Source organism: Caloenas nicobarica, chromosome Z (genome assembly GCF_036013445.1).
Source record: "Caloenas nicobarica isolate bCalNic1 chromosome Z, bCalNic1.hap1, whole genome shotgun sequence".
Taxonomy (NCBI): domain Eukaryota; kingdom Metazoa; phylum Chordata; class Aves; order Columbiformes; family Columbidae; genus Caloenas; species Caloenas nicobarica.
The window spans coordinates 52,420,345-52,447,437 of record NC_088284.1 but is presented as its reverse complement, the minus strand read 5'-3'; the positions used below and the strand labels follow the sequence as shown (position 1 = coordinate 52,447,437).

The window sequence follows — 27,093 nt, the reverse complement described above, 5'->3', positions numbered from 1 at the left end:
TCACTGAAAGCATCAAAATTCACTGTGAACAAGTTTGGAAATAAAGCAAATTATAGTTTTATTCACAAACATCAAGTGTAAATATTTGTGGCCTCCAAGTTTATGTTAAAATAGTAACATAAATTTCTTAGAATGTATCTAAGGTCCACAAAATTCACTGGAACAGCTCTAGCAAATTCTATGATCTTTGGAAAGAGACAGGAACAAATTTACTTAATGGATTCATTTGATCAGATCACTTATCACTTCACAGGTCATTTGGATGGAATCCAGTCAAACTGATTTGATTCCTTCCGCATTCACACATACAGAGACACAGTAAAATGCATCCTGCTGGGATTTCCCATTGCATATCTTCCAAAAAAAATGACTCTGTTATGGGTTCTTCCACCTCTTCTTCAGATAACTGGTAAACGCGTGCAGGACTGCTTCTTGAAGTCTGTTGCTGTGTAATACCCATAAAGGGATGAACCGCAGGACACATGCCTTCAGAATAATCAAGCAAAAACAATACAAAGGCAAATGGTTAGAGAAACCTCTTGAAAGAAATTAACTGAGAGTTCAGAAAGGTCATAGAAAACAGTAAATGCAAAAGCTTTTATTTCATACTTTCAGTATGTACATTTCTCTTAGAGGGAAGTATTCATTACTCTCAGTTTTCAGCAAATCTTTTCTCTTCTCTATACTTTCATTTAATGCTCATCATTAACAGCTGCCACGTATAAATATTTATTCTATTTTGTTAGCTTGGTGTCCAAAGGAAATGATGTTTATGTGATAGTGCAGTCTGCTTTTATGTCCTTCCCCTTCCCCACTAATAACTTTTGAATCTGCTGGCCAATTTCTGTAAAGGAGTATGGGTCTCAGAAATATTCATAATAGCATCATGAAAATAGGCAGATGGAGAAAGGATAAAGACTAAGCAGATATCAAACTGAGCTCAGCTCAAGACACGAAAGTGGGGAAAGCTGCACTGTGCTGATACCACTATGCTTTACTTGTGTATTCCTCCCGTTGTAGTTTACTGGTGCCATATTAGCCTTAACAACCTTAACAAACTGTTTCCTGCTTGATGTTCAACCTTAAGGCCTCTGAAATCAGTCAAAAGAACCTGCTGACCCCGGACAGCCTTGGTTCAACCTTTGAGACACATTTACACGCTACCAAATTCAATTACCAGCATTTCATGGGCTAAACATCCAAAAATCTCATCTCCAAAGGTGACATAATCCAGTGATTCACTAACAAACTCTTCTGCCGTCTTGGTAATAAGACCAGGTTTTTGGTACATCGTCATTGGAGTAGAAACACCATAAGGAGCCACTACCTAAAATAAGAAATCATAATAACAGTTTAATGTCCTCTAATTTTTACATAAGGTCATTCACTCTGAAGAATCCCACAGCATCTGACAAATTATGGATTTGTATGGTGTTTGTACAGTTTGGACTTGATGGGTGGACTGTTGGGTGGATGAGGAACTGTCTGGATGGTCACACCCAGAGCGTAATGGTCAATGGCACAATATCTGGATGGACAGTGATGACAAGTGGTGTCCCTCAGGACTCCATACTGGGGCCAGTACTGTTTAATATCTTCATCAATGACGCAGACAGTGGGATCGAGTGAACCCTCAGCAAGTTTGTGGATCACACCAAGCTGAGTGGTGCGGCTGACATGCCTGAGGGACAGGGTGCCATCCAGAGGGACCTGGACAAGCTCGAGAAGTGGGCCCATGCAAAGCTCATGAGGTTCAACAAGGCCAAGTGCAAGGTCCTGCACCCAAGTCGGGGCAATCACAGGTATCAATAGAGACTGGGGGATGAAGGGATTGAGAGCAGCTCTGCCAAGAAGGAACTGGAGGTACTAGTAGACAAAAAGCAGGACATGAGCCAGCAATGTGCACTTGCAGTCCAGAGGGCAAATTGTATCCTGGGCTGCATCAAAAGCAGCGTGGCCAGCAGGTCGAGGGAGGTGATTCTGCCCCTCTGCTCTGCTCTGGTGAGACCCCACCTGGAGTCCTGTGTCCAGCTCTGGAGCCCTCAGTACAGGAAAGACATGGACCTGCTGGAGAGGGGCCAGAAGAGGCCACAGAAATGATCAGAGGCTGGAACAGCTCTGCTGTGAGGCCAGGCTGAGAGAGCTGGGGTTGTTCAGCCTGGAGAAGACAGGCCTCTGGGGAAACCTTATTGGGGCCTTTCAGTACTTAAAAGGGGCCTGTAAGAAAGATGGAGACAAACTTTTTAGCAGGGTCTGTTACAACAGGACAAGGGGTGATGGTTTTAGACTACAGGAGAGGAGATTCAGGCTAGACATGAGGAAGAAATTTTTTACTGTGAGGGTGGTGAAACTCTGGCCCAGGCTGCCCAGAGAGGTGGTAGGTGCCCCATCCCTGGTGACATTCAAGGTCAGGCTGGATGGGGCTTTGAGCGACGTGATCTAGTTGAAGGTGTCCTTGTTCATTGCAGGGGGATTGGACTAGATGAAATTTGAAGGTGCCTTCCAACCCAAACTATTCCATGATTCTATTATTAGAACAGATATTCGCAATGGACTAAGGCAGTATGTGGAATAAGTAATGGTACTAAGGAAAAAAGCTGCATATAAGGTGGAGACAAAGCTTTGAGAGGGTCAGCCAGAACTTCACCAAAGACAGCTACACTGTACAGTTTTAGGCATCTCAGGTATTCTTGAAGGATTTGTTAAAATGGAGGCAAATATGGCAAGATGTAGCATCACCTGTATGATAATTCCCTTTTCCTTATACTCTGCTTGTAATGCTTTGGAGAAAGTGCTTATAAAAGCCTAGAATAAAATAAAACAAAATAACATTATCATACGAAAGTAAATACTTTCACATATGCTCACAAATATGCGCGAACAGGTTTTTAGCAAAAATAGCCAAGCACCACACAACCTAAGGAACACTGCAGAGGTGGAAAACATAGAAACAAACTTTTCACTACACAGTTTCTGCTGGTGCACATGAGTAACGGCAAGATTGACTCTTTATCTGCACCAGAAAAGATGGAGCCTGGCATTGGCCCAAACCAGAAATGAAACAAGTACTTCTGAGGAGCAGACAGAAAGCTTTGTCACATTTATGAAAATGCAAAGATATAATCACTGGACTCCCATTTATTCTAGCTATTGTTTCATGTGGCTCTCATCTCTGGCTGACACCTGCCCTCACAGTTCAAGGCTTACACTGTTGCTTTTCTTGCAATAAAAAGGGGTGTGAAATACAACTCACGCCTTCAGTGTATACCTATCAGCATAGCCTACAAATATGATTTTCAAAGTAATGCATTTGGGAATTTGGGGGGAATTTGTAGCTTCAACCTTTAAGGTTTATCTAAGTTTTTCTCCACACCAGGAGTATGCATATACTAACTTCTCTGTGTAAAAGCTGAGTTTCTCTTAAGATTGATTCTAGGAGTCAGATCTTTGAGAAATATTCAGAAACTTAACAATGTTGGATCATTGTCCTATAATTAGAAACAAAAAAATCCTACTAAGGAGAAAAAATGACAGCTATTCAAAGCCATCATTTGACAGGTCTTACAATTTAAGTAGCAATAGTATTGTGATATTGCATGAAACATCAATGTGCTGACAAGTAAAACAGCCTCTGTTCAGGGCATTGCAAAAAAACAGGCCATTTAAAAAGAAATAAAGGTAAAAGATACCCAAGAATGAAAAAAAGTCAAAATAACACAAGCAATGTACCATATCACTTTGAAATAATGTTAACTGAACTTTTTTTAGAAACTAAAATTGTCTGGTTTTAATGTAGTTCAAGTTTTGAGTAATGACGAACTTAGGTTAAAAAGAGAAAAATGAAATGGAAAAATATATTTTCTTACCAAGAATAACCAGCTTTTTCTTACCAAGCTGAACTTCAGCTATGTTCAAGCAAATATTGCTGGTATTTTTCATTTGAAGCAAACCTGAGCTGAGCAAGTTGCTTCTGGAGTTTCAGTAAAAAATCATTCACTCCTCATTTTCATAAGCTCTGGGGTTTTAATTCAGAGCAAAATTTCAAGGTGAAACCTGTGAAGTCAAGCAACTCACCACGCACCTACCAGGAATTTTATTCTTGGTTCCATAAGCAGAATCTAGCACTTTTGTACATCTACAGTTTTGAGTAAACTAGCTAAGCCAGCCTGGTAAAAGTCGTCACTTCCCAGAAGGAGGACAGATTGTGAGCACTGGTATAATACTATTTAATCGAAGGCAAAAATGTTCCAATAATCAGACATACCTTCAGCTGGATTTCATTTATATAGCTTCACTGATTTTTAGTTATCAGCTAGTGCTAATTTACATTACTTCATTATTTCAGTGAGGCAACACTGATTTATGTCTTGAAAACACAGCCCTATTTTTCTGACACAAACGCTTTAGTAAATACTTGATGGGGATTTCTTTATAAAGCAATGTGAAAGACTTACCTTAGAAGCTGAGTACATTGTGTATAATGGACAAGGGAAAGTACCCAGACCAGAGGATAAATTCAGAATAAGACCTTTCTGTCTGAAATGTAATTTTAGAAGTTATATTCAGTTTACATTTGCAAGTATTACAGTAAGAGCCTGCACAGTGGAAAACAACTTTTTTCCTCCCACAAGCCATAGCTCTCCTATTATACTGCAGACTACACTTTCAAAAGACTCAATTTTTACTGTCCAGTTAGGTGAAATTAAGTCTAAACCAGCTAGGAATAATGTCATAAGTGAAATTTAAATGCCCAGTGCAATCAGGACCACAGGGATATTGTACATGCTATTGTACATCTAACAGAGGAAAAATACCATCAGAGGAAGGATTTTATGCTTCTAAGTAACTGGTAGGTCGCCTTTGCTGATTAGCCAGCACGTTGTTTTTCCTGCTCCATGCATCTGTTCTTCTAGCTTCCCCATTCACAACTCCCTGTACAAATCACTAAAAACAATTCACTCAGCAACAAGCAGAAGAGAAAAAACAAAAAAACAACAAACAAACAAACAAACAAACAAACAAAACCAAAAAAAAAATCAAACAAAAGAAAAACCACCAAAAAACCCCAAAACCAAATCAAACCAAACCAAAAAGCCCACCAAAACCAAAAACCAAAAAAACAAGCAGGAGCTAATTTTGTTGCCAAAACAAAAAGCATCCACTGGCTTCTAAAATGCAGTAGTTAATAATGTTTTCTACAAATTCCATCTGAAGACCTTAACTTCTAGTTTAAGGATCCCCATGTCTAAAACACACTTTGTAGTAAAAGGAGAAAAGGAATCTTTAATTGAATAACTGAATTAATATCTCTGATGTAGTCAGGGATTTCCAGAGCTTGAAAAGTATTATTCCAAGCACAGTTACCACTCTTAGAAGAATACAACCATATATTCAAATGCTGTTTCATGCCTAATTAGACCCATCACATGCCATTTTATTTCTGCAACACATGCAGGTTTTTACTGGACAGAGACCTATATTTTATGTTTTCTGTCTTGTTCTACAGTTGACTGACGATTCGTGGCAGTTACTATCATTCATTCACACAGCACTAACAGCAACAGAAGAAGTCATACTGGTTGACATACTGAAAAGTACAGAAGTTAATAATGAAAAAACATGGCTACACTGAATAAAGTGGAGGTAGCAGCTAAAAGCTATTGAAAGTTCTATAAAAAATGACTTTTACCTTGGCTCCATTTGTTTCAAAATCATTTTTGTCATCTGTAAGACAAGTGTGTTATGAATTATATCCATTCTCCCTCTTTCTGATTGCATTTTTCAGCTCATCTTGTTTTATTCACAAGATTTTCCACTTGCTCAAGCCCCAGCCATATGTGTACAGTACAAACAGCTAAAATGTGGCACATTCAAAGTTTTGGAAAACATTTTAGAAATGCTAATGGCCTGCAGAGCATCTGAATTGTCAAAAATTCCAAAGGTTAGTCTTCTAAGCAGTGTTTCATGCTTATCCAAAGCTTTTCAACAGTATCTGAATTTCATTATTCTTCATTACTAAATCATAACTGTAAGGAGAAAGTCAGCCTCACAATGCTTGTGCGTTTTTGCTTCCAGCTCTACCTGGACCAGAAATAGCAGAAAATAATGAAACTACATTTTTTTTTTCTCCTATGAAAAAGAGCTTTAGGATCACTTTTGACGCTAATTATTTAATAATTCATTCTTATTTTAACAATAGATTAAGTCGTGCTTGTGATTTTAAGGTGAAATTAAATCAATTTTTAGATAAGAAATCTATTGAATCATATTATTGATAGTAAGCCTAAGTGCCTAGGAAATTAATGCTCATACTATTATTCATAAAAACACACATAACATAGGAATATTCTCAGGATAAGAGTATGATGCAGCTTGTAAAGGGCAGTAAAGAAAAGTAGTGCAAATGAATGATGCAGCTTAATTGATTCCTTGTAAATTCCCTATTTTCTCAGTAGTGTCATTGTGCACAACAGCATAGTAGGAGCAGTGTGGGGTTCACAAGCTTCATTTTCAAAAAGAATGACAATGCAGGTGGGTCACATTAGCTTGGCTGAAAGGAAATTTCCAAGTAAAGTGGAAAATGTGGGAAAAGATCCTGCTTTTGCAGTGCTGAAAATCCTGCTGACATCTGTGGGAGCCAGAAATACCTGGAGCGTGGGCATCCCACTGCAAGAAGTGGTGAGCAGGATCCTAGCAGGAACAAAGGCGGGCAGAGGAAAAAATAAAAACAAAACCCAACAAAAAACCCAACAAAAATGTATTTAAAGACAATTTGGACCTAACCATGAGGAATGGTGGTTAGGAGAATGATTTCTTCATTGTATTTTGGAGAAGGGTGAATGTTCGTGAAAGACTGAAAAGGACAGATTTGCAGCAGTGGAGAAAAGGAATCCCTGGGACTTGGTGAAGCAGAGAGGTTGATTCTGAGGTATGTGTAAGGCTGGAAATTATAAAGGAAGAACCTTTTTGTATCCAGACTGAGAGGGTACAAATGTCTGCTTGGTTTTGCGAGGCACATATACATATATCATTCAGGTATTGCAGATATTTCTGTTTGTATAAATAGATTAAAACCTAGGAGCAGAAACTTCACCAAGCTACTTTATGGAAGAATTTGTTTCAATTGACTGATATTACATGATTTATTATCTGAAGTCATTAAGCAGCAGTACAAATTTGGGATGTAAAGTTTGCTAGCCAAAGAAAAAAAAAAACCATCTGTTGATAATTTTCATGTCATATTTAGAAAGATATTAGCCAAGGTTGAGATGAATTACAAAGCTTTTGTTCTGCTCTTCTTCATGTTAACATGTTGCTTGCAAACAGCAATACAAATCTTAATCAGAGTTGGAAAGTATGAAACACTAACTGTTCTTGTGAGGGAAGCAGCCAACCAAAATTGGCACCAAGGAGTAACAACACAGAATTAGGAGTCAGCTCTTTAAGTTCTGTCCTGCATAGATACAGAAGTATTTTTGCAGAATAGAATTGTGTCAAAAAATTCAAGTACAGTACAAAAAGTCGAACTGCACATCTTCCTGTCTTGAAGATTTTGATTCTGAAACAAATCTTCATGTTTACAAAAACAAACATGGTTTTGCAAAATATTTCAGCTGCAGTGTAATGATGTGTCTTAATCAAACAACTGTGTTAAAACATTTCCATCCAGTTCTGATCAAAATATTTCATAGGCAGTAGAAACAGATGGGGTCCTTAAAGTAAGGCTGACATTCCTGCTGAAAACTACTACTTGCAGATAAATTGAATGAAAATACACAGGAAAGCTGGTTGGTCACTCTTGCGATATTTTTCCAATAAAATACAGATGTAACATAGATGTGAGTGTGTCACATACCTTTGTAACAGAAATAATGTTGCAGTTGATGAGGTCCTGCAGGAAGCAAGAAAACAGTAAGTTCATAGTTAATTTCGGAGTAGGAGAGCTAGCAATTCCAACTGAAAATCTTTCTAGCAAGGCAGTTGCTTTTGGCGCTGCTTTGCTTGCCTCCGACTGTTGCTGACTGTGCCTGTGATGTGGGATGTGACAGAGGCAGGCTGGATGTGCAGCAAATGCGCTGCCCTGTAGAGATGTCCACTCCTGACCAGCACGCAAAAGTCATACCAGCAGCAGAGGTGACATCCTATGGCTGCAGCTCTGAGGGACGCAGCCGGCTTGGGGACCTGTGATTTGTAATATATGGTGATATACAGACTGAATGGATCCCAGGACAGGTTCTGGCAAGAAATACACTTAGAAATTACAGAATCACAGAATGTTAGGGGTTGGAAGGGACCTCAAAAGATCATCTAGTCCAATCCCCCCCAAATTCTGTTCATTTCATGGCTAATACTATAGAGGTAAACAACAATAAGGCAGTGAAAAAGTTGATCACATCCTTAATCCTGCCAAACTATTCTACATATGTAAATTAACTCCCCACAAAAGTAAACTATATTTAAATGAGTTTTATTTTTTCTTTCTTTTTTTCCCACATACTTAAACAATGGTGTTCCAAAGAAAGTAAGTTTTAATAACCCTAACAAGAACCCAACACTTCAGCTGTGGCTGTGACCAAGCTGGAGCAAGTTACGTTACACGTGAGCCAGAGGGGCTGCTGATCCATGCTACAACCAGGCCAGCTGTGCTCTCCCCTCTGTTGCTGGGTGCTTGCTGCAGTTTAGCTGAAATCTACTGTTCTTTTTCTCTTGCAAGGTCTTCTAAGCATTAAAACCAAATCAAAATATGCTCCTTCTAAGCTCCAGCTTTCTTCCCACTCAACTGAACAGTTTAATACACACTGATGGTAGCAGAGGCAGAATCTGTCCCTTATTAAATGGACTTACAATTCCTCATTGTTATACTGGTAGTAGAAACCCACAGAGTAATCCTACCTCATCTATGTCTGGTCCATTAAGGAAACGGCATGGAAGAGGATTATGAAGCATTCCAACATTGTTAACTAATCAAAGGAAATATAACAATAAGAACCAAATCTACATGAAATGCATAGTTCAGCTAGTTAAACAAATGGCTTCTTCTTGAGACCCAAAAGCTTTTGAGATGTATGTGAACAGAAATGCTGTTTAGCATCAAGTCTTGTTCTCACTGGAGTCATTGCTACTGATCAGTACTGACTTCAGGGAACATAAAACCAGTTTGTTGCTACAGTTTGGGGGTTTATTTGTTTGTGTTTTGTTGTTGCTTCATTTGTTTCACTATTAAAAGGATGATTTTCTTTACCAAAAATAAAAAAGTCTTCCCAAAAAAACATGTTTTCATTGTTGCTGCATGGATCATACCAATTAGTGTTAGCCACAGGCTCATTTCAGATTGAATATAAGAATTTCACACAGCTGTAAAACAACGAATAGTGAAAATTAATTCCTTGAGGCCAAACAGGGAGGAAGTCACCCCAGAAGCTGGATGCTGCTTATAAAGTGGCAAAAGAGGTTTTGCAGTAACGAAGCCACTCTAAAGAGAAACAGGAAGCCTTTGGAGAATCCTAATACACTTTTAAAACTTGTTCATGATAAGTAATGCTCAAATGCATTAGGCAGCTGTATGCTTGGTTTTAACTGTTGGCGAACAAGTTGTTATGACGCATCATTTATACGATTCTCTGTTTAATACATTGCAGCCATAAAAATACTCTTCAATTAACGGACCTTAATGACTCACCTAGAACACCAATATCCAAGCCTTGCAGACTTTTTTCAATATTCTCGTATACCGAATTTGTAGTGAAATCAGCTTGTATAACCTTCACCTTTTGACCCGTGGCCTGCTCTGTAATTAAACAAACAAAAACACCAAAACAAAAACAAATAAATGACAACAATAACACAAAGAAAACAAAGATGGAGAGCTGTAATTAAGTAACGAGAGAAACAATCAGTTGTCTCATTTAGTAATGCTCACTGCACAGTAAGCAATTGTTTCAACTTTCTTACTTTAAGAAATATTACAACACCAAAAAACCACTTTCAATGTACCCAGTTGTTTTCAGGGCCTGGCAAATTCAGAATGCATTTATGCCCCAAAATCAATGAAAGTTCCCTCACAAAATCTAAACACCATTTGGTCCTTCATAAGAAAAAAGCCCAGAAATAAACACCAGAATTCTTCCCCTGGTTGTCATAATATTTATAAATGAACACTGCCACATAGGTTAGACAAGTGAATGTGGATGCCAGATCCTCTACATAAGCACAGTTTTTCAGAATAGTTTTGAAGTGTTTTCATGTGTAAGATGAACACTTTAATAAGCAGAGTTTACCTTTTCATGTAGGAGGAGGGAAAAACAGAGCTGGATGTGATGCAGTATTTTCTGCATCATTTTCAAACACCTCCTCCCCTGTTTTAACATTTGTGCTTCCATAGACTGAACCTTCCCCAGGATTCTGCAGGACTAAGAGGCATTTTAGGGAGGGTATAGCTTAGATTTTACAAGGCCAATTTACACAGAAGGGAAAGGGAAATGTGTATGATTTTTCCAGTGTCATTGCTATGCAGGAGTGGAGCCCAGCTGTACATTACCATTTTCTCAGCAGTTGATTTATTACTGTTCATATTTTCAATGAAGTTTCATGGGGAAAAGAGGTAAAGGCTCTTATTTACTCATTTTTAAAGGAAAGGTTCTCCTTTAAAGGGGCCCAGTAAGGTCTCTTCTAACTAGATGTTCACATTGTAAATTCTTGCTACTAAACCTGCTTTCAAGTTTTATGGGCAACCTGAAATCCAGATGAAGTTTGCTGAAAAAGTGACAGGCAAAGCTTGGAAATGTCAATAGATGATCGGATTGCAGGCTTGCTCAAGTGGGAGGAATTCAGGTGCACGTGGATGGCAGAAAGTCTGCTTTGGGTCCTGTTTGGGAAACTGTCTCTGCTTGTTTGGAGCCTGTTTTATCATACAGGCGGCAGAGAATATTGCCTTGAATAGGAATCAGACTCGTTGATTTATACCCATAAGTCTTGCCTCATCCCTCGGTGTACATTCAGAACTTAGGAAGGGGCCTTGCACCAGCTCCTGCAGGAGAGCAATGCTGGCAGAAAGCTGGCCCTGGGTCCAGCAAGGCCAGTTTGCAGCAAAACAGAATCTGTGTTGAAGCACGAGAGAAAGCTGTTCTCTCCCCATTGCTCCTCCTCGCCCCTCAATATTCTGCAAGTCTTGACCACCACACCATTGCTACTCAAGCAATGCAAGCCGTTTGACGGAACAGCCGATGCACTGACTCCAGATCTGAAACACTGCATCTTATGTGCTGTTTTAGAGGACATCTGTCTCCATGACAGAAGAAAGGAGGAAGAAGCGCCCCTTTTCTTGCCCTCTTTCCAAGCTGCGGTTGGGTGTATGAAAGGGATGAAACACCCTTTGAACCTTTAACCTATAAAAGCAACTCTAGTGGCAAATGACCCCCTCATGGTCCCAGGCTGGGGGAATGGTACGAGTATGAAGAAAAGGACATTGTGAGTGTAAATACAGCGAGTGGGAAAGAACAGAGCCAACAGCTGGAGGAGACATCTACAGTGACCTTCTGATTGAAGAGCTCCATAAACAAAATGAGATGGGTCTTAAAAAGTGTAGTGATGTTGTGGCCATCTTTCTTGCAGGCAATCAGAAGGGCAGCCAAAACTAGAGCAACGTAAAAATGAGGATCAAACAAACCATTTGGACTTTCTCTGCATCCCCTTGTCTGTACAGAACTGTACGGCTGCAACCAGCACTGTCAGCCAACAAGCAAGTACTCCAGATGGCTTTCCTCTGTCCCATTTAAGAAGAAAACAATATATTAAAAAACAATAAAACTATCATGCTGATAAATGAATTATCCAGGATAGCTCTTCAGAAAATTATAACAATTCTGCAAAGGAGAAAGCCAAAAAATAATTTCCGATGTTCTTATGTCTCTCCCTCCCTGTGACAAAGATTTACGACAGCCTTTGAAGACACAAGCCATTCCAACTCTTTTTAAAAGTCGTAAGCGTGCCAGAAGCAAAAAGCCTAGGTTTTCAAACACCAGGACAGGTTATTGTCTTTTTTAAAAATGTAAAGAAAACTAATTTAAGGAAAATTAAAATCTTGAACTGGGTTGTTTAATCCAATGTGTTATAAAATGTACCATTAAGAAGGATACATCTAACTCCTTCTGACCTCAGACCACTTGGGAATCCCACTTGTCAGATAGGATAATGTGCTGCCTTTTGAAATTTGCTAAGAAGGTAATAAATCAGGATGAAGCATGAAGTTGGTTAGGACATGCAGTCTGCCAGAAACTCTCCCCTTCTGCTTGGAGAGTTATGAAGATTTTCTGAAAACATGAGGTAGCAAAATGAATGCCTGAGTTACACAAGAACTGATCTTTGTAGAATGAGGAGACCCTTTTGAAGTACAACACCTACATTTGAATATGAAGAGAGAAGTACGCAGGCTGAGATGCCGTTCATATTCAGTGGAAATTTGCAGCAAGGAGAGCAAAATGAGAAGTTATTTTAACAACAGAAAGAGGTTATAAAAACATTTAAGATTAGGGAGGAATATTAAAAATTCTGTTAGATTATAAAGTGCAAGTTCTGGCTACATTTTGAAAGAGTTTTGGAGAAAAGTATCTCCAAAGAAATATAAGATAATTCAGCTTCAGAAATAACAGGAAAATAGAGGAAAAAAAAATTAGGGTAAAATCAGAACTGCAAAAGATGGTAGAAGATACCAGATAACACAAACTCAGGAAAAAAAAAAATTGCTACCAGAGCACTCAAAAAACTAGTCAAAGCTCTCAAGTGCTCTGTTCTGTTAGTGCATATTGGGAAAACAGTCCTGAGCACTAACACTTTACCTCAAGGGATGAGAAACACACAACAGGCATTTTCAAGAGCCTTTGAGGACGAAGGAAGGATGCGCCAGGTGAGTTGGTTTATGCTGGTCGGTAATCTCAGCTTGTCACCTGCTTAGCTCTTGGAGCAGGAAGGACGAGAGGCAGAGGACACAGTACCGCAGATTAGAAACTGAACCTGTAGCAGGGGGAGAGCTAAATGAATTAGCACCTTTACAGGTCGTAGTGGAAGCAAGGCATATTTGATTCTCGACGATGTGGTGAGGTTTTTTTATTTGCTGCTTTATTCTGTGTTAACAGGCATAATTTCAGGAGGGAGAGGTGGATAAACTACCTCCTGCATCACCAAACCCAAATTCATTAACCGCATGCTCAGCTAGCCTGAACTGGTGTCGCTGTACTTTCTACTGTTTTTTGAAGATCACACACCTTATCTTTCCTTAAATACAGATTTATTTCTTCTAAAAACAAACAAACAAGTGAACAAACACATACACACACTATCTTACAGAAGTGGCTTTTTCTGTGTGTTTGGCATTAACAGCCAAACAGTACAGAACCTGGTCATATAAATAGATCCTAAGGTATAACTTTTCAGTCAGGACGTAGCTCTGCCTGTACAGCTTGCTTCAGAAATGTAGGCAGAAGAAATAAAAAAGGGGTGCCATTAATAGCATTTCATAATTTCTAATCTCCTTGTTTTATGGTTTGATCGATGCTTCACAACTACCGTACTGTGTTAAATGAGCAGTATACCTGGTGTAAAGGTTCTCTCTGTCTGCCCTCCGCAAGACTTATTTTATCTTTTATCTCATTCTAAAAGAGCTTTCCAGTCCGAGTGGATGGAAATCAGGTTTTCGGTTCCAGTGCTTCTTTAGAGAAATATTTTTCTTACTGTGTATTTCTGCCTGCGCCAGCTCTGAGAGCTGCTCTCAGGCACACCTGTGGCCCACAGGACCTGGAAAGCCAAACACTGAGATGTCTGAAATTACCTATTCAGACTCTTTTAACTTGCATTATTCAGTATCCAAACTGAATGTGACAGTATGAAAAGGGACATAAGTCTTTGAATTATGGTAGCCAACTAACTGCAAAGAGATACATGGTGTAGCTGTGAAGAAAAAGAAGAGCAATGTGTCCAGTCCTGCAACAAATTTACAAAGCCTACAACAAACTAGTTCTTTCTCCCTGTTAGTTCAGGGTAATGATAGCTGCTCACAGCGAGACACTGCTCGCTTTAACAGTTTAGAAAGAAAAAGTCAGCGAGAGTTAGAAAATTTATAAAACAGCACAATCCTCCTGATTAAGTTTCTGCTTAATTTTTGGTTTCCATTGTTTATTTTGCTCACGTAGCATCACAGTAAGTTTAACTTTCCTTCCTTCCCAACATCTTATTAGCTTAATTACAGTAAAGCCTGAGTCTGAAAACTGGAATCAGTGGAACATTTCCAAAGCTTTACCATAAGCCCACATCCAGAGCTCCCTGCTGATTTTAGCAGCCTCCAGGTCAGATACTTTGTGCTTTTCATGACTGTATCTTCCTCTCTTTCCTTCTGTTTGTGCCATCTACTTGTTATGTTCTCATTTCCAACCTGACACCACAAATAACAAATGAGTCCCTCCAGGCTTCAGCCAAAACCCAGTGAAAACAATGGAAAGATCTCACTGGGATTTGCCACCAGTTTCAGTGATCTTTGGGGAGGACTCTTCGTGCCCACCACCCAGCTGAACATGGCACAGAAACCTGACTGAGCTCCTGAGGTCACTCCATCCACCTCCCCACACCCTGGCTGACGTGGATAACACTGATGCAGCCACTGAGGCTTCCTCACCTGTGAACAGTCACAGGTCACTTTTGCGCAAGGTGCAGGAGTGTTTGCAGAGTACATGATCTTGGCAGGACCTTTCAGGACACAGCAAGTCCTTCATTAGGTGCTGCCACACAACTCAGCGCAGTGTGGCCTCAATTAGGAAGGTGGCAAGCGGATGGCCTCATAATAAATCATAGTGCAGAGGAATTTACAGTATGTCATCTTTCCAGCCCTCCACCACTTTTTTCTTTGCTTAGCTATGTTAGTGTCTGGAATCTTACTGTTTCCATTCTTTGCTTCTGATTATAATTTACAATGCAAAGAAACTACAAAAACTCTCTGGCCTTTTTTTCTTCAGGTTCCTATTATTGCAATTCCTTAACATCTAGCTGCAAAGAAATGCAACACCAGAGATGACCTAATTTCCACAGAAATTATTTTTGCATGGCTGTTTTAGGCCATAGTCACATTGGTCCCACAGATATTAATACAACTTGCTTATAGAAACTCTTCAGCGAGTTGGTGCTTTCTGTCTGATACCCCTTGCTTCCTGAAGGAAAACAAGTTTATCCTTGGGGTGGGGTGGGGAAAAAAAAGGAGGGAAATTGGACAGAAAATTTCTGGGTCCAATCCTTCATTTTGGTAGCTGCAGGTTCAGAAGTTACAGACTTTTTCACAGGCTTGAAGTCTGCCACGTTCCTGCTCTCTCTGCAGGTACGTATCCTGGACCTGGTACTCTACCGGAGCCTTGGAGTGACACATGCTTAACACAAGAACCTGTGAATCAAGGAATCTGGTGGATAGAAGCCATATAGAGAAAAAGAGACAGTGAGAAGAATAACCTTGATTACAGCAATCTTTAGAGTCAAGGGAGGATATAGACTCATTTGTCTCCTAAAAAAATCCTAACCCTCAATGTATTTAAACAGCCATTCCCTGAGGTAAATGGCTAATTTCCTTTATTTAACTGCTTTGTTGAAAGCCAAATGTAACTCCAAAACCTTTTTAAAAACAAATGAACAAAAACCCACAAACTAAAAAACCCAAGTACCTTGATTCATTTTTACTCCTCCTTCGCTAAGTTTCAAGAACTAGCCTAAAGGTAACCTTATTTCTCCTATGCATAAACTGTTTCACAGATTCCTCTGGCAGGTCTAGTATTATATACTCTTTGCCTGTATTTACAGATTTTAAGGACCAGTAAAGAACCCACATTCACTTTTTTAATCAAACCCATTGCACTGTTTGAATGATACCACAGATTTTTAAAGCAATCCATGAGTAGAAAGGTTCGGTCAACACACTAACACCAGAAATTATTTGTAGTAGAGGAGCATTATCCGGGCTATATCTGTAGTAATATCTGGGGCCCTACTCTATTAGATACAGTACCATGGCAAGAGACCTCCAGGTCCATGTAAAGCCAGCCTGCCAAACATGAAGATACGTTTGAGACGTACACTTACCAACTTCAAAGGCTACTCTCTGCAGTTTTTCAAGTGTTCTGCTTATCATAACTATATTTAATCCACGTTTTGCCAGCTACAAGAGAGGAATATAGAAGTTGTTAGGAAACTGTAAGGTGACAAGAATCTTTCATTTTTTTTCCAGTTTTGCAACAAAAGCAATCATGGAATTTTTTTCAAGTTACTTTCATTCACCTCTCACCTGCCTTATGTGTAAACAACAGATATTAAAACCAGGCCAAACAATAATCAGTCTTCTAATGGCCTTCAAAACATCTCCTTCACCATATAATCTTGGACCCTTACAAGAAAAATATACTGGACAATAATCAAACTCCAATAATATGAGTGAAAATAAATAAACTGAGTCTATTTCAAATGAATTAAAGTCTGCAGGGAGTGAAAGCAACATGACATTTCCCAGAAAGACATTTTTATTTCTACTTGGATTTAAGAGGCCAAATATGTTGATGGATTCCTAGTCATTTTACAACATCACCTTCTACTCTCACATTTTTTTATCTTGAGGAAGTAGATTGAGCATATTGAATTGAAAGCTCAAGAGTTTGAAAAGATTTGGACTTTATTTATATTTTTTATTAGAAATAAAATCTGGTGCAGGTCAGATGGATACATTGTAACTGTTTTTTCCACTAGATGCAAACTTAAAAAAAAAAAAAAAGGAAAAAAGGCAAAGTCCATGCGTGAAAACTCAAAATACAGTCACACAAATGTATATCCTCAAAGATGTTGGCAATAGTTGAAGTTTATAGCTGCAAACACTATTTAACACAGCAGTCCGTTTATAGTCAGTTTGGTATTACCATGTGCAGAACAAATGCAGAACAAATAGAGAATGGTTTTCTCCTGTTTTCCCAAGGCCTCCTGTTCCCATCAGTTACAGAGTTTTAGGCAAAGCCTGAGAGAGAAACACAGCCCCAGCTTTTGAAACTAACTTATTAATAAGTGGAAGCTGAAAGGAGTTGTGTGCATAAAGAAAGATAGAGCTGAAACTACAAATGCCTGTGAGAGCAAAGAGAAAGAGAGCTAAATTAGTCAGCACAAAAGATAAAGCAAATGTCACCAGAAAGTATCAACTTTGCATAGAAGAACAAACTGACCAGCGAAGGCCAAACGCTGGAGACCCATCCATTTCCATAGCTGACTCCCTGCAACGCTTTCTCCATAAGCCTATTTGAGGGAAACAGTTTCTCCTGTTGGGCTCTTCTGAAATAACGCAGAGGAATGTCAAAGAATAAGGACCTTTGTTCAAAAATTCACTAGATCGAAAATACAAGGGGCAGACCGTCTATAAAATGCATCGCCCACAAACATTTGCATTTTCAGCACAAAGACCATGATCACAATTCTGTGCTTTCGGAGACCCTCTAACATAATTGCCTGGTGCTCCAAAGAGACCTGCACAGATTCAGATGCTCAGGAGTTTCAAAAGCTTGTTTTAAGGGCTCCATTTGAAGTTCTCAGGAAGAAAACTCTAAGTGCCTACATACTGGCAGATTTCCCTTTGTCCACAATGAGACTGACTCAAGCCATTTCCAGTTGGAGACACGGTCTCCGTTTCCATGGTCACTTGCTCCTTTCTGCCATTCAGGGGTATTTGGATGGGGATATTTTATCTTTTGCACCTTCAGACCCAAGGCCAAATATCAGCCATGTTATATACAAAATAAAAACAAAGTTCTCCTTCAATGGGCTTCTCAATATCATCTCAGCTATGTCTCTGTATTTTGTTTAGTAGAAAAATCCCTCCTAAAAAACAAGTAAAAAAATTATTCCTGTTGCTAAGGTTGCATTGTATTTCACCTAAAAGCACATATTCATGGCAATCTTACAAAACTGTTAACCATCAGGTGAGAGGACTCTCCCTTGCTGCACTACACCAGACCAACCAGAAGTAGAAGGCTGCAGCAGCCACTTCTCAGGGCAAAAGAGGCTACACACCTGACTACTCCTTTTTGCTTCCTCATCCACATAGAAAATGCGCATCCTTTTCAGAAATAGGTTTCATAGGACATTGTAACTACCATGAGATTCAAATGCAACCTCAAGCGAACAAAAGAACTGTGCTTAGAAAATAATTTCCTGGCCCCCACAGGAAAGGTTAAATCACTTTTAACACCACCACATTTCAAATAAAGGTAAATTTTAGTGTAGATGCCTTTAACACAAAGCACTTTCCAAACATACAAAGGCTTTGACATTAGAGGATGGTATTTCCCCTCAGTGTTAAGAATAAGCCCTGGTTCCCATCACTGTGTAACATGAAAGTGCTTGTGTTAGGAAATCCTGACTCCCAGTGGCAAAGGACTAAAATGCTGCTGAATCTCAGCCTGATCTGTAAGATCATTACTACCAACTCGACCCATAATGAATCATGACGACTTAGCATTTAGAAATGGCTAATAATGAAGAAAGATCAAGCAGGATCCGAACTCTGGAATATCACAAACTCATGCTTAAAAAGTTTAAACCTACATTAAATTAGTAAAAAGTCACCCTGTGTTTTCTAGCATGTTTTTGCAGCTCAGTCTGAGGTGAATCTTTCAACAATAAAGCTTCGTGAAAGGTAAGATACAGGTTTTTAATCCAAACCATGCAAGTATCTACTACAGTTACACTGACAAACTGGTTATATTCCACATGGATCATCTATGTAATAATCTAAAATCCTTAATAATGCTTTACAGAATCTATAGCTGCCTGCTATAAATTTCCCCGTATTACAAAAGAGATTTTTCTCTCTTCTCCAGGATTGTGTTGATATGGCCTTGGTGCTTCACCCCTTTTCTTTCCCTGCCTGGGTTTCAGACCTGCAGGGTCTTTGTGATTAAAAACTTTCAACTCTTTTTGATCCAGCAGACCAGGACTGAGACGATGGGGCAGAAGAATTCTGCAATCTTTCTGCTAGCTCTACACCTGTGCAACGCAAGTAGAATAGCAGTATTTCCAGGAATAAATCCAAGACCAAGTGGAGAAATTAGAATACGTTTACAATTGGAGCAGGAAAACTCAGATCATATTTAGCTTGTATTATACTGCTGGTAATACTGCTCACAATTTCAGGAAATGAAACAAAGGTTTAAGATTTGAAAAACTGCTGTATTAACAAATGAATGCAGTGCCTGTCTCAAAATGGTCTGCTAAAATATTGATTTAGACACAAACACTGGCCTGACTTGTAAGAGAGTTATGAACAATAACAGAAATGGTGACCATGTGAGCCACCAACCTCCTGCTCATGCCCTGACATCAGATGAGAAGTGTGCAGAGGCTGAACTATAAATCTCAGAGTATGGATTGGCCTCATCCATAAATCCAGTATGTTTGAGGTGCTACGTCAGTAACAGATGCTAAAGCACATTCGTAGTTACTACATCAGAAAACCAGAACAAACAAGACTGCACCAATACTCAAAATGCTAACAGTTGAGTAGAGATGTGACAGCCTAGCAGCTCACAGTTGACTTGGTTTTGTTTCTTGTTATAAGTCTGGTGAGTCTAAACCCCATCAGCCCAGGAACTAATGGGCCAAATCTAACAGAAACCTGGCTTTTGGAATAAGTATAGCAAACTAGATTCAAAATCCCATTGCTCAGACATCACAGCAGTCAGTTGAAAGGTCAGGGCCTTTATGCCTAAGAAAGCCTGTCCTTCAACATCACCCCGGTGCACTAGGATACAGACAGAGTCTTCATGGAAGCCTAGACTTCCATGCAGAAGAAGATGAGCTCAAGTTTGGTGTGTGCTTGCCTCTCAGTACAAGCTCAGGAAACTGAAGGGACAATAATTTGCTCAAAAAAGTCTGTGTCCTGGCATCAACAAAGTAGTGTTCTGAGACTTGACAGCTGCCAAGCATTTCACACTGCCTCAGCCTGCTCTTGAACTTAACAGACTTTGCAGAGACTCTTATCTAGCCATAAACCTTGCAAACAAGGGTACTGAACCACCAAATATTGTAACTGTTGCTGGACCTCAGTCTGCCGGGTTTTACCCAATGAACCACCTACTGAGATTTCCACATAAAACACCAAACAGAGAAAGCCACATCACATTAGCCTTGTAAAACACAAGAACTACTCTCCTTAGTCTTCTGTACCACAATACTACTAACAAGTGTGGAACCCTTACGTTAGCTGTTATCAGCCGATGCTTGAGCCCAGGATGTCAAAAATAAATTCATCACTTGGTGTCAGAGCTTGAACTCTAGAACAGACACTGTGGCTATCAAACAAGGCTTGCCTTCACACCAGCCCGTAACCTATGCCAGAAGAACATCAGAAAATTTTGCACCCTGACATCAGAGCAGCAAGACAGCAGTCCTGAGCCAGAAACTCCAAAGGCACACAGATATTAAAACAGCAGGGCCACATTTCTTTCTCCACAAGCCACGCACAAGTGTATGCTTCGACCTCAGCCAGCAAGATGACGTGCCAAGCTATGAGCTCATGTGGTGTGGGCTTGGGATCTGCCCCACAGAGCAGTAGCTGAGCACAGCTTCAATCAAAGAGACCACCTGGGGAGGAAGGTACATCTCAGCATGGATGAAGATGGCTCTCATTCATCCCGTAAAAGCCAAAAATAATGAACAAATGTTCCACAAAATCTAGCCAGTTCCAGCCAAGTTTAAAAAAACAAAAAAAAAAAAACCCAAAAAACAAAAAAACCCACACGCAGTAGTTTTGGTTGGTTTTTATTGTGGGGGTTTTTTTTCCCTCATGGAGTAAAGCATCCATTTGCATGCTATAACTAGCCTTTTAAATAGGATTTACTCTTGCATAACCCATATAGTGCAAAGGAAGCAGAACAATGATCTAGACATTCACAGGTTCCTGCAGCCTCCACATGGCTAAAATATCACCAGGTGCTCACACACAAAGTTAGTTCAGCAAGCTGCATGTGCAGTGACTTCACCCAGAGGCATGGTGTTAAACAAATGTTTAAACATTTCTGACAGTTCCTCTCCCTGTTTCACCTTCATCCCATTCATCAGACCCTTCCCATTTGCTCATCACTAGAGCAACTCAGTGAGCAGACAGAAGGCAACATTTTCCCATCCCTCCCACGGGAGAGCTTGTGATCTTTACCACAACTATGCCAAATGTTAAACTATAATACCTGGTATTTGTCTCTGCACTTCCTACATTCAATGCACTTTCAAAAGTAGTTACTGTACTGCCATTCCCAGTAATTAAAATACTGAGGATGGTGCTTAACAAACGCATACACTTACACATACACTTTAAAAGACCAGCTTAAAAATCCTGCAAATTAATTCAAAGCCAACTCATTTTCCTTTTGTGTGAGATATATTTTGTCACTTATGATCTGAAGGCATCACATCCAAACTCTCACATATTACAGGGTGATGATTTTCACCTCCTCACTTCAGCTCTGAGGACAACCACTCACATTTCACTGATGTTTAGCTTCTAGAAAGGGAGGCAATTTTGAATAAAGACACCAATGAGAAAATCTACCGTTCAGTCACTATCACGAACAGCAAAGCCGGTACAAGACACTACAAGGCCACTCTGCCTTCGCTGTTGATTAGCATGGGTCAATAGAAAGGGATTGCTCTAGTAACTGCACAGCAGCAGCTACAGGGACAGCACAGAGCTCCTTTCTTCTCCTGCAGCTTCCTAGAACTACCGATTCTTAATTAAACCATTAGGTTTCCTTATAATTTCCATAACTTGTAGTTTATATTAATTCACACGGATTTCTTCTTTATTTGCTGTTTTAGATATATCTTTCAAAATTTGTTTGCAAGTGTAAAGGCTGTAAAATTACACTTTGTATGTTGATACTGGACCACCCCACTGAAAGTAAAAAAACAGATTAGATAAGAAACTGGGAAAAAAAGAGGACAATTTAGGAGGACAATTTTAGGACTTCCTACCCTGGACAGTCAATGCGAAATCTTTTGGATTATTCATTTCCTTGGTCTGAGGAGACCACTGAGGCATGAATGACTTTCCTGTGAAATGCAGCACCAGTTTCCTTTCGGAACTTGATTAATGCTATTCTGCACATACAGAGGAATATGTTTGTCACAGTGGCTTTGAATCCTAGAATATTTTACTAACTTGCAGCAGCTGATGAAGGGGTAGCAACTGCCATTTCGTTAAAATAAATTTAAGGATAAGAAACCTATCTTACCTCAAAGGAATATGCTTTCCCAAGACCATCTCCTGCTCCTGTGACCACTGGAGAAAGAGAATAAGGATTACATTTGGAACTCTGCTTTAGCTTGTTCTTTCTTGAATTTTTTAATCTTCATCATCTGTGTTTCTTGAATATTCCAGCCTAAATGCTCCTACTGAAGCACAGAATCAATCCTTTTAAAAATGTATTTCATTGTGACCTTTTCATCTTTCTGTTACTTCATTTAGCACTTTTGTCTTCAAAGCAAACTCCTCCCTACAGTAACCCATCTGATGCAGCAGATAGTTATTACTCTCATTTTCAGTGGGATCAACAACAAGCACCAAGTCAACTGCCTAAGAGGTCATCGAATTTTCTTCCATATAATTTTTTACAATTTCTGGTTTGCAAGTTTTTCACTTATATACTGGTGGCAGAAGGGCAGGAGAAAAGGACTAACTGGTGACCGAAGTTGACGTAACACTTTCTCATACAAGAATTCTGTCTGTAAGGAAATATCACAGCAAACTTACCACCATCTATGAATTGCTCTTCTTCAAGAGCTGCCCTACTCAGTTTACCTTTGGATTTAGTGTTACTAGGAAAGTAAACAAGCTTCAGCACTTGTGAAGCACTCTGAGCTTCAAATGTTATGCAAAAAAAAATACCAAAGAGGAACTATAGAAAGAAAATCTTTATCACCTTAGAAATAAAGAAGAAATATACAAAGAAGGAAAGCACCAAAGCAATTCCAAGGTAAAGCTGGTAAGTTTTTGGAGCAAAATGAAAATTAGTCAATGTCTAAAAAATGTGGATTAAGGACTTCCAAATTGCAAGAGACACACGGAGAGTGAGGGAATTTTGAAAGGTTAGCTTTGTTGCCCACAGAAGGGCAATTACTCTCTTATTTCACAAAGAGACCCCTCAGTGAAGCAGTGGTAGACCTTTAGCTTCCCAGCAGATGAAAAGCAAGTGCTTGTTTGGAAACAAGCTTCCAAATGCCAGCTTTAATTTTCATGATTCTCAGGATCTCAAGTGCCACATGATACAGCAGGTCATCCAAGCCTTGTGAATTTTACTGGGCCCAGAAGACTTTATAAAAAGGACAGAGCATAAAAGGTCCAATAAAGGAAACATGTCTCCCAACCTTCAGTGGAAACAAGGATTTTACACAGAAAGTTCCACAGGATGCTCCTCATCTCATGCACAGAACAGAGGTCCTTGCCTCACTTAAACTGAGATCTACCACGTACTTCAGAAGCAGCTGGTATTCAGACAAGTCTTCTGCACAGAGGTGGATTTAATTTCTTATTAATCCACTATGAGATGTGCTTATCAAACACATATACAATCCAGTCACATTCAAGTCTCTTAACGTGGGGGAAGAAACAAAACCCAAGTATACTGTTTGGGTGATTCCTTAATGAGATGCCACCATCAGTGACATCTGTAGCCCAGGAACTCAGAAACTGTAGAACCTGATCACTCTTGCTTCATACTGATAATATAACAAGCTTAAGAAAAATATCAATGATCAGCAGGAAGAAGAGGTGTTTATTAAACATTTCTGGTTTTTTATGAGAAAGCATAGTATCTTTTAAAAAGTACTGCCAAGTTGCAGCCTTTGAAGTTTTTAGGCTAGAGTAGCTTTGCCTCGTTAATGATACTATTAAGGATAGGTCACCAATTTGGAAAAAACACATTGGAGCAACGTTATCAGGAACAAAGAAAAGTTGCTTTGAAGAGTGGAGACCATATGCTGGACATAAACTAGTTGCTTCACATACCAGGAAACTGAGGATATAAGCAACACTATTAAAACTAAAGCATTTGCAGTAGAGAAGAAACATCAGAAGTGGGAATGGGGAGAGAATCCACATCTACACACCAGGTGCGTGAGCTGTTACCCGTTTGACTATTTTTTTATTCTCCCCAAGTATGCAAAACCTTCAGGCCCATAAACCCTAAGTTTCTAGGAGAAAACATAAAAAAATTAAGCAAGCCACACTTAGTGGAAGCTGTGGGAAAAGGGTAAGGAAATGCAAAGAAAACCTCTCCCAATTAGTAACGTAACCACCCACCACCACTCCACCACTCGGCTACAAGAAGGTGAACAAGTTTCCTTTACCTGCCCATTCTCCCAGCGACGGAAAGAAAGTCTGAGGCAAAGCACTCCAGATATGTGAGAAAATATATTTCATAAATCTGATTAATTTTACCAGAGTACAGAAACAGATCAGACCCCCAGTAAGAGTGAGCAGCTGATGCTGGAACGCTTCCATGGTGAGAGAATGCTGCACGCGAGTGGGAATCAGTTGCTCTCTCCCTGGGAAACGCCTCTTTCCAGCGCTCTGCTCGTCTCTGAGCACTGGCAGAGAAATGAGAAGTCTAATCAAATCACGTGGTTTTCTTTTTCCAGGGAACAACCAGGGCTCAGATTAGAACAACATCACTACATTGCACCCGGATTTGTAAGCTACTGAAAAAATCCAAGCTGAACAATGTTTTCTGGTGTTCGCTTTAGAAGAAAGGTTTCACTCCTTTTCTGGAAACTACCGAAGAACAAAAAGAAAAAAAACATTTTTATTGTCATTGTTCAGGATTCACAGAGACTGAAGATGTGTCTAAACCAAAACCCTGGATAAGAATACTCCAGACCTTGGGGATAAACACACATCAGCACTACTTCTCACAGAAAAGAGTTAAAACTCTAGCCCAGACATTTCCAGGGCACGTTCACGCTGAAATTCTGCACAGGCCAGAAAAACAATTTATCTACCAATTTGAAGAAAATAATAAGAGGTTACTAGAGTCACCTAATGCTTTCTGTATAGAGAAAACAGTATTATACAACTTTTCACAGAGCTTTCAAAAAAGAGGTTAATATTATTATGCCTGTTTTACAAATGGTGCAACTATGGCAGGAACAAGTTCAGTAACATTAACGAGGGAACAGGAATTTCAGCTTTTCTGAACAAAGTATGTTTGAACTAGTATTAAATTTAGAGGACATTTATCAAAACCTTACAAAACCAGTATCTCACTGCAAGACAGAGATGAAATCAATTAAACTCAGAATTCAAGTGATTAAAAAAAATTTAAAGTTAACACATAGAATTTCTTAGGGAAGACATAGGAACAACCTTTACTCTTCTTTGTAGGGGCAATTTGAAACATCCATTTTTCAAAAGTCAGTTTAAACTGAAGAAAGAAGCACTGATGCTTACACACGCAGTTAGGGTAAGGTAAAATAATACAAGTCATCCTCCAACTGAATATCAGCAATGTATGTCAAATGTCATGTTACTGACACCTTCAGCCAAAAACCTACAATATGCAGATGCATTACAGAGTAAAAATGACGTATGAAGGAACATAACACTAATTTATCTATAGTAAGATACAAATATCATTACCATCTTAGCTTAACAACCCAGTTTCCTCACACATAAGCTCTCTGAAAATTCAATCTCGTTTTACCCCATAAATAAGGCCAGTCAAATCAAAAAAGGTCTTAGTATTACATTTCCAAAAATATTTACACACAATCACAAATTCCCCAAAGGATCACACACTGTTCAAGAAACAATTTAAATTTGAACAAGTTACATCGTGTTTTTCATACACAACAATGCTACCTCCTTTAAATGAAAACCAAACCAAACCAAACCAAAAAACAAACGAAGACAAACCAAACCCCAACACTTACATTTGACGATGGAGTCAAAATGCAAACTTCCATGGCTACCAGTCTTCTCTTTTGCACTTCCAGCTCTGCCCATGCTTCCTTACCATTTATTTTCCAAAGGCTGGTAACAAAGCTGAAGATGCTTACAGTACTTCATGGGCCTCATATTTGTAAATCAGGCCCAGTCAGTCAGAGGAAAAATAATAAATTCTTATAAATGTGAAGAATTTGTCTCCCAGCCTAGTCTAAGGTGGGATATTTTTTGTGTTTTTGTTGTTGTTTTGTTGTCTTTTTTCGTTTTGTTTTCCTGAGGTATTGCTTATCTGACTTTCATAGGAATCATTGCAAGAACTTTACACATTGCACGGCTAGAAAGCTTATTTGTATGAACACTGTACTTCTCTCTTAATCTCACCCCATTACAGCTCTAACGCTGCTAGGCAATCCTTACAGAATTAAGAGTACGAACAGATCAACGTACAGTATAACATTCCTTTCCAACCCAGCTAGTGTCTTAAAAGTTTCTTTCTCATAAATAACACCTTGCCACATGTAGAACTTCAAAAAGTTTTAAAAATATTGGACTGACTTCTGAAAATCAAGTTTTGTAGCTAACAGCACGTAACCATGAGACAGTTCTGTGACAGAATGTGACTTTCAGAAGTCAATCCAATTATTTCTTAAAAGTAGCCCACTTACTACTCCTTTTAAATACGTATCTTGAAGGCTAACACTCTCTTTAGCCATTTTTATCATTTTTTCAACAGAAAGAAAATGAAGCCTCACACAGCAAATATGTCACCTAGTTTTGCAACTGTTTCAATATTTCATTAAGCTAATAAAAATTCTGTAGAAAAGTAAGGTTAGGACTATCTACAGGTGTATCCCAAGAAAAATCAGTTTTAAATTACTACCTTATTAACTGAAAGACAATACTGAGATTCTGAATGAGACAGCAATTTCCATAACTGCCTAAATTCCAACATGATAGTTGTGCCTGGTTGAGTCCATATTCCCAGAGTTTAAACCAGGAAATTTACCAGAATCAACATCATCTCCATAGATACAGAGGAAAAGAGTGACTGAAGCTGAGTTGCTTTGTGAAAGGATGCAAGGACTTGCAATTTCTTTCAG

At 39.2% G+C, this 27,093-nt stretch overlaps 1 protein-coding gene across 1 annotated transcript; it reads right to left on the bottom strand.

The window, feature by feature from the left end:
• HSD17B3 (hydroxysteroid 17-beta dehydrogenase 3) lies at nt 1-27,022 on the bottom strand. Its single transcript, XM_065656037.1, has 11 exons — nt 24,400-27,022; nt 22,287-22,333; nt 16,108-16,183; nt 9,680-9,787; nt 8,893-8,960; nt 7,856-7,891; nt 5,690-5,724; nt 4,455-4,536; nt 2,740-2,805; nt 1,178-1,327; nt 1-486 (listed from the first exon to the last, which is right to left on the bottom strand). Exons 1-11 carry the CDS (start codon nt 24,551-24,553, stop codon nt 376-378), a joined length of 933 nt encoding a protein of 310 aa, XP_065512109.1. The 5' UTR covers nt 24,554-27,022; the 3' UTR covers nt 1-375.
• Between the last annotated feature and the right edge of the window lie 71 nt (nt 27,023-27,093).

Coding starts and splice junctions, on each gene's coding strand:
- HSD17B3 (XM_065656037.1), bottom strand. CDS start 24,553: ATGGAAGCGTTCCAGCATCAGCTGCTCACTCTTACTGGGGGTCTGATC. Junction 16,184..22,286: donor GGAAAGCATATTCCTTTGAG/GTAAGATAGGTT, acceptor CCTCTCTTGTAG/CTGGCAAAACGTGGATTAAA. Junction 5,725..7,855: donor ACATTATTTCTGTTACAAAG/GTATGTGACACA, acceptor CTTGTCTTACAG/ATGACAAAAATGATTTTGAA.